This window comes from Sinohyriopsis cumingii, unplaced genomic scaffold, assembly GCF_028554795.1.
Source record: "Sinohyriopsis cumingii isolate HCF-2022 unplaced genomic scaffold, ASM2855479v2 utg001460l, whole genome shotgun sequence".
Lineage (NCBI taxonomy): Eukaryota > Metazoa > Mollusca > Bivalvia > Unionida > Unionidae > Sinohyriopsis > Sinohyriopsis cumingii.
Window position 1 is genome coordinate 340,315 of NW_028316002.1, and position 18,724 is coordinate 359,038.

At 34.3% G+C, this 18,724-nt stretch overlaps 1 protein-coding gene across 1 annotated transcript in view; it reads right to left on the reverse strand.

Moving 5' to 3' along the window:
• LOC149772463 (uncharacterized) overlaps positions 1–18,724 on the reverse strand; it is a 190,323-nt gene that overhangs the window by 76,537 nt on the left and 95,062 nt on the right. Inside the window, exons 9-10 of the mRNA XM_089947775.1 lie at positions 12,621–12,732; positions 7,358–7,772 (exon numbers count right to left, since the gene is read on the reverse strand). Coding sequence (XP_089803901.1) covers positions 7,358–7,772; positions 12,621–12,732 — 527 coding nt within the window. The remainder of the gene's footprint in view (positions 1–7,357; positions 7,773–12,620; positions 12,733–18,724) is intronic.

Below are 18,724 nucleotides of genomic sequence, written 5' to 3' on the forward strand. Positions count from 1 at the left end.
GAAGAAAATGATGCATTTACCCCCCAAAAATTGAAGGGGTGTATCTGTAGGTTATACATGCAGGCAGTAAAATATGTGCTTCATTGGTACTGTGAGTTACCATCTTAAACTGATGCATATTGAATGGGAAATACAACTGTAGTGAAAACAGAGAAGGCATATATAATATTTTACTTTTTTTCGACTGTTTATATATATATGTTTTATGTATAGCATGAATAGAGTATCAGCACTGTGTACTCACCCACGAATCTCATCATATACATTGAATTCAAAATATAAGTAATTCCATCAAAAACATGTATAAAGATTTAAAATATTCAATAATTTTTTCACAGGTCATATAGGTCTCAATTCAGTGGATAAACATAGCATAATCACATAACGAATGATGAAGCACATTTACTTTTCAGTATGTCCCAAGTCGGTAAAAGTTAGTTTGTGTTTTAAGCCACCGTTGGTAGCATTCGTAAGCACAAACATTTTCCCTGCAAAAAGGAAACTTTCATGGCACAGTAAATATGTTCAAGTCACATTGGAAAATGAAAAAATCCATCAGATTCCACTGCTTTTATTTAAGTTTGGTACTGATTTCTTTGAAGAAAGGTTCTTTGTTTTTATTGAAGATTGTTGTTGGCTTTCCTTGATGAAATGTGCTTGCATTATTGAAGTCACCACTAAAGGCCAGTTCTGGAGAACCAAACAAATGTCCATTTCTTATTGTGGTGGCAACATCAAATAATTGTCTTGCATGGTTGAGACTGATTTTTTTTCCCATTTGTTCAGTATGTTTTCATAACTGTCAGTGCTTCAAAGGTAATGTTTTCTTTGAAATTTCAGCAAACTATTTTATCATTTTTAAAAAAGGAATTGGCCATCTTTTTGTCAATTGTAGTTACAGTTCCTCGTTGCCTATTGAATAGACCAACAAGTAAGATGGGTTTTTTTACATTTGTGGTAGCAGAGTGATGCTGCCTTACATTCACGTGTCAGAAATTTTACAAAGGGTAAATGGACAAAAGAGATGCTGTGTTCTGGTCTGATTACAAGGATTAGTACAGAAAATTGGGGTGTTTTGAAGAATTTAATTATGAATGGAAAGAAGATGAATTTTACATACCATCCACACACAAATGTCAGTCTATGTAAATATATTAATTACTAGCTGGCAGACAAAAATCTGATGATAGATTACAAGATAATGCCTAGTCCGATTGATCTAAGCTACCATAAATGTCAACAACAAAAAACACGGATATCTCACAATGCAGTACTCATGCTAGATGTCAACATAAGCAGATTATGATATAACAATGCACTGTTAAGATGGTTTGTCAGTATGGACAAAGAAATTGTTTATGTAACAATAGATACATTTCAGTGCATTTTATATCAAGTTTGCAGCTTCCTTTCATGGGGCCTCTGAATTTCTCCACTCCAAATCAATGGTTGTATATACAAGTTTAAACAGCCAACAATGTCACCAATAAAAAACAAATCACCAGATGGTATAATTTGCAGCCAATAAGGAAAATAAAATCACAGTTTGCAACATTGTCAAGCCAAATGCGTTCCTAGAATAAATATTTTAGACTTTATTTTTTGTACTTTTAAGAATAAAAACTAATTTTTCACGCATGAGAAAAATACATATAAAATTTCAGGAGCCACACCACAATCATCTTGTATTATTCATGCATGATTGCTTCCCCAAAATGATAAACTCCTTATGTTTTTTTTTGGTACTTTTCAGAAATATATAATTTTTTTGTGCGAGAAAAATACATAGATATAAAATTTTGGGAGCCACACTGCGACCATGTTATATCCAAAATTGTGTTATAATGGAGTATGCTATAGAGAGTCACATTGTAATACATTTAGCTGAAGCCTAAGTAAAACTCTAATTTCATATGTGAAATCCAGGCCTCTTCAGTTCTAAGTAGTTAGTCAACTTGATAAAGTTTAAGACCTGGCTTGATTGCAGTTCATATTTATCCAAACTTTAAACATTAAAGTCACAAATAATTTTTCATTTTATTCCTTCATGAAAATAGTACTAAAATTTAAGTGTAGCAGCAGCTGACGATGTTTTAAGATACATAATGCCTTAATTTGCATCTATGCTTCCTTCTTAAAACTGGGTAATTGTCTACAGATTTCCATTTACATCCATCATTATGTCTATTGATTTCCATCTATGCATATCATTGTCTATTGATTTCCATTTACATCCATCATTATGTCTATTGATTTCCATTTATGTGCATCACTGTCTATTGATTTCCATTTACATCCATCATTATTTATACTGATTTCCATTTTATGGTACATCATTATGTATAACGATTTTGATTTACATACATCATTATGTCTATTGATTCCCATTTACATAAATATGTCCATTGATTTCCATTTACATAATTATGACCACTGATTTTCATTTACATACATAATTATGTGTATTAAGTTCCATTCACATAATTGTGTTCATTGATTTCTATTTTATTATGTATATTTGCTTTAACTCATTTGGCCCCAATTCCACCTGTAGGTGTGATAAGGCTGTACCCTATTTCTGAGCTCTGTAGCATCAAGGTGATTTATGATACACCAAAGTGGGTGGTATTACAAAAAAGCAGACAGATATAGCTCTACAATGATACCAAATAATCTAGAAGTTCTAGTTGCACTACAAAAATACAGAGGGAAAAACGTCATTTTTTGGACCTGTTTTTTTTCTCACCCAAAATTCGCTTGTGGTTAGAATGTGATTTTGTGTCCGGATTTTAGACCTTTTGGCCTCAGATCTAAGGCAGACAGGTCTGAACTGTGCACAGACAGGTGAACCTTGCAAAAACTAGGATAAGGTGGGCATTTGGAATAAAGAGTGGTCTCCATATGAAAATGATTCAAACTTTTACCCTACTGCTCATGGGCAAGCAAAATAACCAATGGAAAATAATGTTTCTATTACAACTAGGTATTAGTCACATGGAAAATCTGTTGAAAGTCGATGCATTACAATGTATTCAGAAATAGCCCCCCAAATGTCTTACCTACTCGCATTTCAGGCGAAAACAACAAAAACCTCCAGGGCCAAATGAGTTAATGAGTGAATTTTGATGACATCACCGAATCTGAATATTACTTATTTATTTCATCATTTGCACATCAGTATTGCAATAAATTACAAAGAAAGCCATTCTTTGACAATTTCTAAGAAATTTCCATATACCTGGTAAACTCATTCAGCCCCAATCCTACCTGTAAGCATGATGAGGCTGTACCCTATCCGAGCTCTACAGCATCAAGGTGATTTATGATACACCAAAGTGGGTGGTATTACAAAAAAGCAGACAGATATAGCTCTACAATGACACCAAATAATCTGGAAGTTCTAGTTGCACTATAAAATACAGAGGGATAGATCTAATATTTTGGACTGAAATTTGCTCGTGGTCAGACTGTAATTTTTTGTCGGATTTTAGACCTTTTGGCCTCAGATCTAAGGCAGACCAGTCTGAACTGCACACAGACAGGTGAACCTTTGCAAAAAGTAGGATAAGGTGGGCATTTGGAATAAAGAGTGGTCTCCATATGAAAATAATCAGTTCATTAAGCAAAAAAAAACAAACTTTTATCCTTCTGCTCATGCACAAGCAAAATAACCAATGGAAAATGACGTTTTTAATACAACTAGGCATTAGTCTCATGGAAAATCTGTTGAAAGTCGATGTATTATGATGTATTCAGAAATAGCCCCCAAAATGTCTTTCCTACTCATATTTCATCATAAAACAACAAAAAAACTCCAGGGCTGAATGAGCTAATTTATTTTTTATTTAATTTGTTTGTTTGTTAGTTTTAATTTTATTTTATTTCCATAACATGCTATTGTAATGTAACAATATTTGCTGGATTTGATATTTTCCAGAAATTCAGTTTAGTTTTTCGAAAACCTAATTTTAGAACTTTGTATCAAATGCTGACATTGTTCCTGACCTTCATTCAGAATCTGTAAACAACTTCTTTGTTTTACTTTTTCTAAATTCATTCTTAGTGTGGGATTTATAGAGTGAAATTGAGGCTGTACTGGGGGTATGTGATGTTAAGCATGTATAGCTTCTGTCTTGTTCTAGAAAGTGATCATGTGACCCTCATACTGGAATCTCTTTTGTGTCTTAAATTAGTGTATAACCTTTTTCTGTAGAGAATTTAGTCAGTTGGGCTTTTAAACACTTCTATGTCAAGGTGTTTGTTTTGTTGTGACCAGTTTGAGTTGAAATTTTATTTTATGGAATTATTAATTCTTTTCCTGGCACTATTTAACCCATTACCTCATACAACCGTCTTTGGACACCTCTACAAAAGTTGCATCGAAGCGACTTTTGACGCTTCTACAAAAGTCCCATAGAAGCGCCTTTTGACGTCTGCTGTAAACATCAGCCATTTTAAGCCGGTTTTCGTAGCGCCACCTTCGGGGAAAACCCCTTATTAGATACTACATTCATTTCTGTGAATGACAATTACGTCAGATCACGTGGTCACTGTTTATGTACTGGTCGATATCTGCTATTTAAAGTAACTGGGTTGTAATCTCCACTCTCCAAAATGGCGGTCGCGGATTTCATTCAGTACTTACGAAGTTTTCATGATTAGAATCACAACTATGAAAGATTCAATAACCTAGGTAAAGGCTCTGATATTGATATAGGCTGCAATTAGTTTTTATAAATTATCAAATTTTGATGACTTAGTGATGTAGACACAGATGAAAAACTTGTAAATTTCGAGTATGAGAAATGGCAGCTCTACGGTTGGTCACACGGCCTCACTGACATGACGGTGAACGAATTCTCTTCAGATTTTAAAGCACATAACAAATTCTTCCGTGATAAATAATTACACAGCTATAACAATCGGACTTTACTCTTAAATTGTTCCACATGTAATAGATGTGTACCAAAAATGTAAAATGGTTAAAATTGCTGTTAAACGTAACATACACTACATTGCTTAATAGTTCACAGGCAAGCTATGCGTATGCGGTCGACTAGGTAACCTGTGTTCTATGTATAGCGAGCTGCACTTTGTCACTATGCTCTATGAGGTAAAGGGTTAAGTGCTCATACAGAATTCTTGGACAAAGACATTTATTGCCATTTTACTCAGAATTCAAACACTGGGATATTATTTTGTGTGGTTCGACAAATAAATGTTGATGTTTCAGTACTATACTGACTACAGCATATGTCATCGCCTTCCATTTTGGATGTTCATTGGGACTCAAACTCAAATTCATTAGAACATTTTATTACTATGACTTCTAATTTTTAATTCTTGGATTATTCTTGGATTATTTTTAGATTTGATTCTTAAAACTGTAAGCTCTTTTCCTCATTTTTACCTTGTTTTTCTAATGAAATAAATTATTTGTTAAATTTTACAAAGCTTGTTGTCTTCACTTTTTTTTGTTACTGTTTATCAGAGCCTAAACATTTACAATTTACATATATAATTATGTCCACTGATTTTCATTTCCATAATTATGTCCACTGGTTTCTATTTACATAATTATATCAATTAATTTTCATTTACATAATCATGTTCACTGATTTCCATTTACATAATTATGTCCACTGACTTCCATTTACATAATCATGTCCACTGATTTCCATTTACATAATTATGTCCACTGATTTCCATTTACATAATTATGTCCACTGATTTCCATTTACATAATTATGACCACTGATTTCCATTTACATAATTATGTCCACTGATTTCCATTCACATAATTATGTCCACTGATTTCCATTTACATACATAATTCCTGTTGAATAAAAAATCCCATAATGACTGACTGAAAATGATGAGAATTGTCTTAACTTCGATCCCCATCAGATACTGGACATAAATTCTGACATTCTGCAGACACTAAAAGATATTTCAAGGAAACATTAATGAAAGGGTTAATCCTAAACAGTTGGAAAGACCGGATGCAGTAGCTCAGTGTCACCAAATGATGCATTTTCTATAAATCTACAGCAAGCTTTTTTTTCTTAAACTTGTACTTCATTCTAAGAGTAAGTTTTGGATGAATCAGGTATTGAAATTATAGCAACTGAATTTATCCAGGATATATGATGAAAACTATCTAGATGTCAGATTCTAACTGAATTAATATAATTCAGCATTATAAACAAGCTTAACATTTGAGGCATAATGTTCCCACATAATGCACTGGCTTGAGAATGGTTAGTGGTCTATTATGATCATAAATCATCAAAGACAGACAGACAGCAGGTTGGAGGTAGGTGAAACTTGGTTATTCTTAGTTAAATAAGGTGGTGCTCTACAGTTTCGTATTTTGCATAGGGTTAGGATTTTAAAGGAAAAGAATTTCCCTGGCTTTCCTCACTGGTTATACTGGCTATTTAAAAAAGACCTTGTATATCTTAGGTATAATTCAAAGAACCTTAAATTCCCTTTATTTTGATGTATGATTGATGGGTGTATGATGGGTTATAGAATATACAGCTTGGCCTTACTTCAGATGTGCACCTTTCAAAAAAGAGCTAGCTCTACTTGGTCATTTTCACTTCCTGAACTTCAGAGGTAAATTGTATAAAAAAGAGCCGATAACTTTTTTTTACATTTTATATATTTGGTAATTCATTTGTTGCGCTTTCAGAAGCTGGTATTGTCTAGTCTGGCAAAATTCATTTTCCTTACTTTAATAGCTGCTATGTATAGTGTACTTTAGGTTAATTCAGGCTGATTTTTTAACACAAGGGATCAGTCATTTTAGTTAGCAGTGTGCTTAAATCATGTAAAATTTCCCAAAGTACAATATACAAAGAAATATCATCCACATTACATTAATGTAGCATAGAGGTATGCCAACATTCTCTCCATTGTGCATGTTTTAAATGCGAACTACTTCACCTTACATATGTCACTCTCTCAAAAGTACATATTAACTGGTAAGTGCCCCCTAAACTAAACCCTGGCTATTGCAAAGACTTTAGGATCCATACTTAATGGCTCCTTATATCAGTGGTGTATCCAGCCACTTTGTTCTGTCATGAGGACTGCTCACATCTTGTCTGATGTCACATAATAACTTCAACCAATCAATGATAGCTTCCTTTGTTATCTACTTTTCCCCGCCAAATAGTCCAGTGGGGATTGATTAATATTGTTGTTTTGCATTTCTGATTCTCAAAAATTCTCATATGACAAAATATCAATGCTAGCAATAGTAATTTAACCAAGTTGCATGGTTGCAGACATGAATGGTTTCATGTTACTTTTTAGTACTGTAACAATCATGTTCTAACAAAAACCTCACCAAAGATACTGCCTGTTGAACTTCCTTCACCACTTGATACAAGCTCTTCATCTTCTTTTTTCTCCTCCTCTTTCTTTGTTTCTTGTTCTTTCTCATCTGTATGTTTCTCCTGTAGTGTTTTCTCCTTTTCTTTCTTCTCCTCTTCTTCCCTTTCCCCCATCAGCTTCTCCTTTACCACTTTTTCCTCTTCTTCCTCTTCAACCGTTGTCTTTTTTTCCTCTACCAATTTTTCTTCCTCTTTCTCTTTTTTTCTTGCTGCCTCCAACATCTCTCTATCAATGTACAGGTCACAACTGATTGGAGACTCCAGGTCTGAGTAAACACCATGCCCCAAATATAATCTCTCGCACTGTTCCTTTAGAATCATCTTGTCTCCAATTATTATCCTCATATGATCCAGAGCTCTATGTACTGCCTGAAAGGCATTATAAAATAATTTTATTAGCAACTGATCAAGGTATTTAGAATAATTAACTTTGATTAACGATATTCATTTTTCAGTCTTCAAAGGTTTCATGGAATAAGGAGGTGTGTGGTTACTCATGCATCTTATTAAAATCAATGGACTAATGGGCTGTATTCCTTCTTTCTTTATTTATTGATAAAATGCAAAGGAAAGAGACACTCCAGAATGCCATATGGAAATTTCAAAGTTGCTTTTTTTCTTCTCCTCTCTTCAATTCAAACATTCATATGAACCTATCTCATCTGGAGGGGAATTTCTAAACTGATTCATTTCCATCACATTACATTCTGATCAATAGTCTTGAGTCATGGATACTGTGTGTGTTGCATTTTTAATGTAGCTGTAGCAATTTTTTAGTTGTACAACTATGATGTCTGCAGTGTGGCATCATGTCACACATACAGCATCAAGTCCCACCCAGTCACGTTATCCTGATACAGGATCACAATTAGGCTACTGAACCTATTTACATAATGGCACCACCGCATGTCCAATGTAGGTTTGATTACATGCTGAATTAAGTACATCCCTTGGAGTCGAATCATGGGCACCATTGTGCTAAACTTTAATAATATCTCCAAAATACAATAAATTAATGAAGTTTCAGAAATAATGCTACAAAAATTATGCTAATACCGTTGTTGTTGTTGTTGTGGGGTTTAATGCCATTTTTCAGCACACGATAGGCTATACATGGCAGCCAGTATTAATGGTGGAGGAAGAACCTGGGAAAACCCCGGAAAGAACCACCGACCCTCGAGAAGCTACTGGCAAGCTTTCTCACATACCCACATTGGCTGAATCTTAGACTCTGCTAATACCGTAAAAGCCGAGTTTTAGTTTGCTTTGATGTAACCAGCCTTACACCATATCTGTCAACTTTCATGCTGGGAGAAGAAAAAAAAACTATTTTTGGGGTTGCTCCATGCCTACCACCCGATTTCATAATATCTTCCAATTTTTGTGGAGAACTCCCAATTATTACATTATGTCTTTGGTTTTCATTTCTTCTAAAGAAGAAAGTCCTACATGTTCTGTTTTATCACCTGTGAATTACTGTCATGACAAAATAACTACTTTACTAGAAAGAATTCGCTTTTCTTCACTAAACAGAATGATAAGTTTAAACATTATTCATGTAAATTAATGATTTTTTTACATCTACAAAAATAAAAAATAAAAAATAAACCACAAAAATAAAATCGTCTACAATTAATTTTAATTTCAAGAATGATTACTATGAATGCTATAACTCCATATTCTACAGCACCATTCCAAGAAAGATACGTACACAAGTTAACATCTGGCATTTGTATACCATATATACCAATATTAATTACCATTATTAAATTAAAAGAGGGAATGAAAATACATACCATGCAGCAAATGTGTCCTCAAAAACTAATTCATAATACATGTTTATAGTAAACAATACTAAATGCTTTATGAGTTAACAATAAGGGATTGTTGTTGTGGGGTTTAACGCCATTTTTCAGCACACAATGGGCTATGCATGGCAGTCAGTATTAATGGTGGAGGAAGAACCCAGAAAACCCCCAGGAAGAACCACCGACCCATGAGAAGCTACTGGCAAGCTTTTTCACATACCCACACTGGCCATATCTTAGACTTGAACCCACGCAGACAGAGGTGAGATGGCAGTGATCTGTGATGGAGAGCGCTTTAGACCACTCAGCCACTCGGGGCCCCACTGACAATATGGGAATAAGGTCGGATATACGAGGGGAAAATAGTTTCCACACATACGGTACCATAAGGATGCCTATTTAGGTACCTTTTGTTCAACACAATTGGGAATCCTTTATTTGCCAATCAATTGCTGGTGCTTGCATAGCACACAATAGTGTAGAACATGGTTTCTATAAATTATGATGGAGGGCAAGTCGTTTTTTTCACAAAATAGTTGGATTGATAAGGATTAACTTTTAAATTATCACGCTAGCCTTCTTACTTGTTTAAGACTAATCTTTAGCTATTGTGGAGTTTGACCACAGCTGACCAGAATAGCAAAATAGGTCATGTTCTGGGGTAAAATAGGGTGCATCACAGAGAGAAACAGTGAGTCTTTTTGCAAACTACACTCATATTGGACCAGGAAAACTGATCAATATTTAGTAAAAACAAGGCTTTAAAAATGCCACAAAGAAACTCCTGATTTTAGATCTGAATCTCTTTTTTTAAAATTCAGTCTCCCTACTTGGCTTTTAAAAAATTCATAGCACGGTATGCCTTACACTCCGTTTTACAAAACTATGGTAATTGTGCTAATATTATTGAATAAAAGGCAATTACACATCAATGTACTGGTATAGTTGCTAGTCAAAATTCCTTCTTAACACAAGCCTGCTTCCAGGTTTTAATGATTAACTGGCCTGTACTGCTGTCACAAAATAAAAGACAAATTCACTGACTATTAACACATTAACCCCTAGCGACGACTCAACGGGGCAGGAGGTAGTAACCTACTGCCAAGCTCTGTAACGTCATGGTCATGCAAGATACACTAAAGTTGGTGGTATTATAGAAAGGTAGACAGATGTAGCTCTACAATGATACTGAATAATCTGGAATATTTAGTTGCACTACAAAATACAGATAAAAAAACCTCATTTTTTGGACCCGACTTTTTTCTACCCAAAATTTGCCCGTGGTCGGAATCCGATTTTGTGTCCGGATTTTAGACTTTTTGGTCTCAGATCCAAGGCAAACTGGTATGAACTGCAAACAGACAGATGCGCCTTTGCAAAAAGTAGGATAAGATGGGCATTTGGAATAAAGAGTGGTCTCCATACAAAAATAATGGCTCGATCTAGCAAAAAAACAAAAAAAAAACAAAACCCAAACATCTTGTACCCTTCTGCTCAAGCGAAAGTCAAATAGCCAATGAAAAATGATGTTTCTAACACAACTAGGCAGTATGTTATTGAAAGATCACTGGGGATTTGGTGTTTTCAGATCTTAGTTTCAGAAATAGATTTCAAAATGTGTTTCCTACTCGATTTTCAGGCGAAACCGACAAAAAGCTCCAGGGGCTAATGTGTTAACATAGAAAATGCCAAAACATCAAGCTTTCCATTGTGTGGAAAGTTATGGTGTTTGTTCAGCCAAAACACAAAACTAAAATTGACTGATGTTGATCTTAGTTGATCTATGTGAGAATTTTAGCCTTTATTATTACAACTCTTCGTGAATATGTAAATTATGCTGGTTAAGTGTCTTGTACAATTAAATGTGCTTACCTTTTTAAAAAATATTACCTCCATTTGTAGGATTGCTTATATCACTGAAAATGAGTAACTTGTGAGCATGTTATTCAATGTAAATGAAACAACTTTTAAGGACTAGCTGAAATGTTACTGGAAGAATGCAATTTGGTTGAAACAATTAATAAAGCAAAATCTGCATCTAATATGTTTTGGAATAAATAATGATTTAAGTGACACTATGCATGCTTTGCACTCTGTAAGTACTATACATTATAGTTCAGCCTGGTCTCAAGGGTAAACTCAACTGGCCTGCAAATTATTAAGTCTGTATTTACCAAATTATTTAATTTCATGTTGGAGAAATCAGAAAATATGCACCTGCATAATATTAACAAAATCAACCATAGTACTTTATAACAGCTTAATAATTGTCAAGTCACTGAAAGTTATTTTTTTTACATGCCTATGTCTTAGTACATGGAAAATATTATTGTTTCATGTCCCAAGATTTAGAGTCATTACAGTAGTCAACAGAAAGACCTAAAAACTGTCAAATTTAGACACTGGCCTGCGGATAAGCCACCCACCCACCCCTGTTCTTCCAGGACTTTATTTATTCTAAATTATTCAGCTTATACAAGAGTATATACGGTATGTCAGGCACTAACATGGACACAGTCTTTAAGAAATTAGGAAAAGTTAGGTTTCATTTTATGGAAATTATAAGTTGCATTTCTAAAAACAGCCAATCACTTTTGTTTGATTTGTCATTCTATTCAAATGTCAGCTCAATAAACATTTTGTTTCTTGATTGCACTTTACTGCATTGTTTTTCCAAATGAAAGTAAGTAGAACATTCATGATCTTCTATGGGGCCATAATGGTACAATGTTATTGTTCATCACTTCATGTCTGTCTACATTTAGCCTAGGCAGCATGATTAATGACATAACAATTAAGATTCAAACACCTGAGCCCAATGTTTTCATCTTTTCATGATCCCTGAACTCTGCAGGCATTTTATTTTGTGAGAAGCCTCTAATAGATATTAATTATTTTCTTAGTGACTGAAAAAGGGCAAAAATGTCTAATCTTTTCATTTCTTTTTAATAATAATCTTAAAATAGATATGATGATAGTGCTGTCATATATTCTTGAATAAATACTATTTTTCTAAAAATGAACTGAGTATATCTTAAATACATAATTATGCAATACAAATATTTACAGTAAATTCTGTAGAGTTATATCTTGTAACTTTCATCTTTAATATTTCCTCTTATTCTGATTTCATCCTTTTTCTTTGTTTTGTATGCTTTGTGGGGTTACCTTATCGGCACTATATAGCCAAAATGGTGCTTATGTACCAATATTGAATCACACACTATCAGTATCCATCTTTCTATCAATCTTTAAATCTTTAATATTTCCTGATACAAATTTTCTAGCTGCATTTACTAATACATACTTCAATCATATTAGTTTTGAATAAAAAACATTTAACTGATTATTAAAATTCAATACCAGTACATTTATGTTAACTTTTTTGCTATTTTAAGGCATGACTGACCTTGACATTTGCAAACAAGGTTTCTAACTGTTTGCCTAATAAATGGCTCAAAAAGTCTCTGTCTGTGTTTTCAATAACATCCTTTGCATGCTTTAATGTAGGTTGCAGAAGCCTGAAATCAGAAAAACACTGATCATTTAAATTAGGTTTTTATTTCCTTCTTGAAAATATATCATGTTATGTTGAAAATTCAACAAAGCTGAATTTTAATAAAAATAAGTTTGGTTTTCAATACATCATGTTGAATTTTCAATACACTAAGTTGAATTTTCAACACATGAAAGAAACATCAGTACAGGAAGTTGTGTACCTAATATCTTTGTAGGAGCTTACAAGTACATTTCCTATGACACATTGTGACTCAAAGTAGGAAACTGGAGTTTAATATACAGTAAAACCTGTTATGAGAGACAGCCCCTTCTGCCAACCAAAAGTGGTCTCTCAAGACAGGTGATCTCTTATAAGGAGTGTGTGAAAATGGTCTGGTTTCTAGGGTCAATATCTAGGGTCAATAGTTAGCATTGTTGAAGAAGAAAAAATACCCATATCCACTGTACATGTATCATATCCTTTTTTCATAAATCTTGTTAAATACTGCATGCATTCCTCTCAAAAAACTTTATATAATAAAGATATACATTTTCAAACAATGTAGATCAAATTTATATTTGAAAATCACATGAATATGTACATATATTAGTACATGTACATGTATATGATTTGTGAATTATTAAAGGTAATATTTATCATATCCATAAGGTAACTTCACATGGCCATACATTTTAGAGTTGTTTCAAATGTAACAATAACTGCACAGTTAGCTATGATGCACTTATCTTATTCTAAGGACTTAATCACTTTTCTTTAAGAAATCCATTATACTTCTTTGTTGACATTTTTTACTCAGCTGTTTGGTCTGAACATGTATGATCTCCATTTCTGAGAAAAGAAGCAAAAGTCTGGGATTGCCATGTTGTAAAGCATATTCTTTAATCTCCTGTAAATGTTCTATATGACTAGAATGTAAAATAACCTGAGGCAGAATTTCACCATCAGATGACTCATTGTCACTATCACTGTCTGCAGTTGGAGAACTACCTGATTTACCTGGTTGCTATTTTCCAAGCGGTCTCTCCTTTTCCATTTCTTTCAATTACATTAATTCTTTCTTCCAGTGTTATAATTTTTCTTTTTTCCATCAGAAGTTCTGCCATTGTTATTAGTGTTGATGTAATAATGACAAGATGTTTTTCAGTTTTGATCAGGTTTGGGGGAAATGTGGAATAAATATATATACAGATTAAGTTTACATCAACAGCATTATAACTTGATAAACAAAGGTTGCAACTTTCCGCACTCGGGTAAACAGATGGTGGCTTGGTGAAACAGTGACTGTAACAAAAGACATTTAACAAAAAAAGGAATCTGGAAATAATTTTCACTTACTAGTATTAAAGACAAAGAGCTTGAATCACACACCCCAGGCATTACAGATTAACTGGAAAGACAAACGTATAATGTACTGAACCCTACACTGAAGCCCTTTCAAAAGATTTCTCACTGGGACATTAGGACTCCTGGCACTGTGTGGGTTTTCACAAAGATAATGAAAAAATACAAACCTTTATATTGACTGCGTATGTCCATCATTACTCCCTTTGATGAAAAAATGGTTAATCTTACTGGCTATTCACATAACTTTGGCACTACAATGGTGGTTAGTGGCATGTACTTTTGTCTGGTTTACTGCAGTTTACAAATGACACCATTATGCTGGACTTGTAAATTTCACAAAACTGGTAGCTAGCCAATTTTTAAAAAAAATACTTCATTAGAACAATCTTTACTATTATTATGCAGTCATTGTTACAAAGGATTAAATGATGGTTAGTGGTGTTTATCTCACTATATGGTTGTTCAACTGTAGTGTTCACTTTGTTTGAATTTTACATGTATCCTGAGCTCTTGTGTTTACAATTTAGGATTAAGTCAAGGTCAATGGTGTTGATCTGTTATTTTGCGATGCGGTCATTCATAACAGTGTCGAGATGCATATTTTGCCAAGACATCATGGTCGCTGGTCTTGTTCAGCAGGTATATATATGATTATGATGGGCCATATATCTAGGTAAGAATCTGAACACCTGCATGGCAGTTGGGATGAAAATGATTTTAGAATCAAGTCTTTAATTTTAGCCATACATATGCTTCATGGAAACAAATACTTTAAAAATTCTCATTAATTTTTTTCAGTGATTCAGCAGTACTCATTTTCTTAAATAGAAAATTAATAATTTCAAAACACATTGGCTGGTTCCACAATTTTTCTAAATTTAAAATAGTTGTATCTGACCTTATGTGATTTTCCAGCCCCTACCAACAGGATGTATGTGATCAGGCTGAGCATCACGGCACAGACATATGCGATGACTATGGTATCATGATACTCTGTTACTCGCCCATTGATAATAACCTGGGTAATGAAATGACCCATTGGGCACCCCTTTACCACATGCAAGTTACCACTAATAATAACCTGGGTAATAAAATTACCTCTTGGGGACCCACTTACGGCATATACAAGTTACCAATTTGATAATAACCTGGGTAATAAAATGACCCATTGGGTACCTGTATACCATATGCAAGCTACCATTCATAAAAACGTGGGTAATAAAATGACCCATTGGGTACCTCTATACCATATGCAAGCTACCATTGATAATAACCTGTGCAATAAAACGACCCATTTGGTTATTCCCCTTAAACCATGCTTAATTATGCTAGTTTTCTGCTGGTGCACATGGTCCTATAAACTCTTGGCTTATAAACACAGCATCCACTTTGTTTTCAAGTTTCATTTTGATTGAGCTGCAATTTTAATACATAAACTTATTCAGTGTCAAGTAGAGTTCTGTGTATTCCAGTAAGTGTTTGACCTAAATCACTTAGCTCGTTTAATCCCACGTGACAACAATGACAAGTAACAGCAGTAATTTGATCACATCTGACATGTGTTGTGAGTTGCAACCTTAATAGATTTCACAAACTATATATCAAAGTGTTACTTACAGAGCTCAAACTCAGTCTCAACATAAGCACCTGTCTAGCAGTGTGTGTGTGTGTGTGATTTGGATTTTTAATGTAGCTTTAACAATTTTTCAGTCATATCGCTAGGATATCTGCAGTGTGGCAGTTTAAACTGATGTCTAGCATTTGGGTATCATGTCACAGACATATAGAATGATTTCCCACCCAGTCACATTATCCTGACACCAGGCCGACCAGTCCTAACACTAACCTCTTAATGCTGAGTGCCAAGCAAGGCAGCTGTTAGTACCATTTCTGTAAGTCTTTGGTATGACTCGGTTGGGGATCAAACCCACGACCTCTTGCATCAGAGGCAGACACTCTAACCACTAGGCCAGTCCTGCCTAGCAGAGGCCATGGAAAGAGAGTCATATGATATTTATGATGACTAGACCATGACAATCGATTTACTAGACCATGACAATCAATTTACTAGACCATGACAATCAATTTACTAGACCATGACAACCGATTTACTAGATGACAGTTTTACCAAGCATTTGTTCATTTTATTTACTTTACATTTTGGTTAAATACAAAATGAGCAGTTCTTTTATTTGCACATTGACCAAAAAAAATACACTTCTGCATGAAAAACAAAGCAGCTGAGGTTCGTACACATTTAAAACAATGTCCCTATGAATGCGTACCCCGGAAACTGATCATTGGGATCGATAGATAAAAATGATGTTTACTAATAAGTTTTTACACTGATCCTAAATACTTCCCAGTTGATGTTCAAATTAAATATATACTTATAATAACTGCACAGACCATAATTAATATTAGGTAAGTGTCATTCTATTTAGCAGTGAAACTATTTTTTGGTTGACTTTGACCACAAAATTATCTCTTCACATTATCTGTGTCAAAGTTACTTGTTCAAGCTTTAAGATTATATATTTTCCACTATATTTGTGAGAATTTATTATTGGAAAATAAAGTGAAGAAACAAGCATTTCCATACAATTCTTGCAGAATTCAATTTGTTGTTGAGTTGCTCTTGTAGCACAAAGAAGCAAGGATGCTACATGGGAAGCATATACCATAGTTTATATATGAACTGTATTGGTCAAGCAAATGGAGCTTTCTGAGCCATCTACCACAGTCGAGTCCAACTGCCCAACATAGAACCTGATCAGCCATCACATAATGTGCTAGAAGATCAGGAGATCAGGCTCTATGTTGTTTGTTTTACTGATTACTCCTAAAACACTGTGTATACCCAGATCCACCAGTGCATTATGAGATGGCAGAAGATCTGGATCTGTGCAGTTTGCAGTTGGACTCAGATTATATGGTACCTATATCAAGCAGGGTATGAAGAAACTAACATCCACTGGCTGATCTCATGGTACTGAGGAAGGTTTACACCTTTGCTCAATCCCCTCTATAGTATGTGCACAGCCTCTATAGTATTTGCACACCCTCTGATTTGTTTGTATTCCCCCCTCCTGATTTAAAAGCAAAATGTATCAATGTTATAAAAAATGCACCCAATATAAACAAGCAGACAGACTGCAGCTCACTGTCAAAGTCATCTTCTGGTTTCTTAAAGTAGTCCATTTCTGTAAAACTGTGTCATCTGCATCTAATATTTGAGTGATTTTAATATTTCTAAAACAAATTGAAAAAATAGAAAGGAGGAACTCTTATATACAAGTATTCAAACAGATTTAACTCCAAAATTTATGGAATTATTGAGATTATCAAAGAAGGTGAATGGCATCACATATGTTGCTTGAAAATACACTCACCCATGCAAATATGGCGAATATGGCAAATCTCTTGCAATCAATTTTGAGCATGCTAGTCAACAATTTCCCAAAGTGCATATACACAAACTTCATCAGTTAGTAATTATTTATTCAAGACAGCTCTGACTCAATTTTTTCCATTCATTACCTGTTTACACCTACAAGGATATTTCATTAATCAAATTTCAGCATAATAAATCAAACCTTTTTGACTTTTAGTTGATCTCTATTCCAACACAAAGAACTCATTTGTTCTAAACCAACCAAGATTCATATGGCAGCATGAGTTTGGAATAGTGAGTAATGGCGCAACAATGCACATAGGTTATTTTGTGCTGGAGAAATTTTGGAGTAAAGTTCTCTACATACCATGGGACACCCCATGGCAGTCTAATTAGATTGATCTAATGGTTGTTTTCTTTTTGAACTTGCATCCTTCTGGCCACAAGTCATTGAAATTAAGCTATACTAACCACTGAGTCGCCATGGCTATATAATGGCAGCATTTCTAGGAACTAAGAGGAGATAATCTACAGGGGTGTTAGCATTTTTATATATTGAATTTTTAATTGCATAGGGGGCTTTTGGTATTTGATTTGTTTTTGCACATTTTATTCAGTGCAAAATAGGAACAAATGTGGTGTCAACATCTAAGTCACATATTTCATTACAAGCTGTCATCAACTGAATTTTATCTCAACATAATTCTACAGACACAAAATGTAAAAATTTGATGAAGGCAAGGTCAGACTAACCTTCCAAACTGTCACTGGTGCAACTGGAGCGCTATCAAGTTTTCTTAGTTATTACTGACTCTGTGTGTGTGTGTGTCATTTGGATTTTTTAACATAACTTTAACAGTTTTAGTCATTATGCTACAATGTCTGCAATATGGCAGCTTATAGTGATGCTGAGCACTAGGGCATCATGCTGCAGACATTTCACATTATCCTGACACCAGGTTGACCAGTCCTAACACTAACTTCTTAATGCTGAGTGCCTAGCAATACAGCTGTTAGTACCATTTTTATAAGTCTTTGGTATGACTTGGCTGGGTTCGAACCCTGGCTTTCTGTGTCCGAGGTTGGATGCTCTAACCACTTACACCACCAGAGTGGCCAGTTATTACTGAAGGCATCTCAATATAGAAACTAATTTCCTGTGAATAACCTCACAAGAAAAAGAATGCTGATGGAGCAAACCTGTCTTGGAAGATCACCGATCATTAAAAAAAACAGGTTTGAAAGCCATACTGTC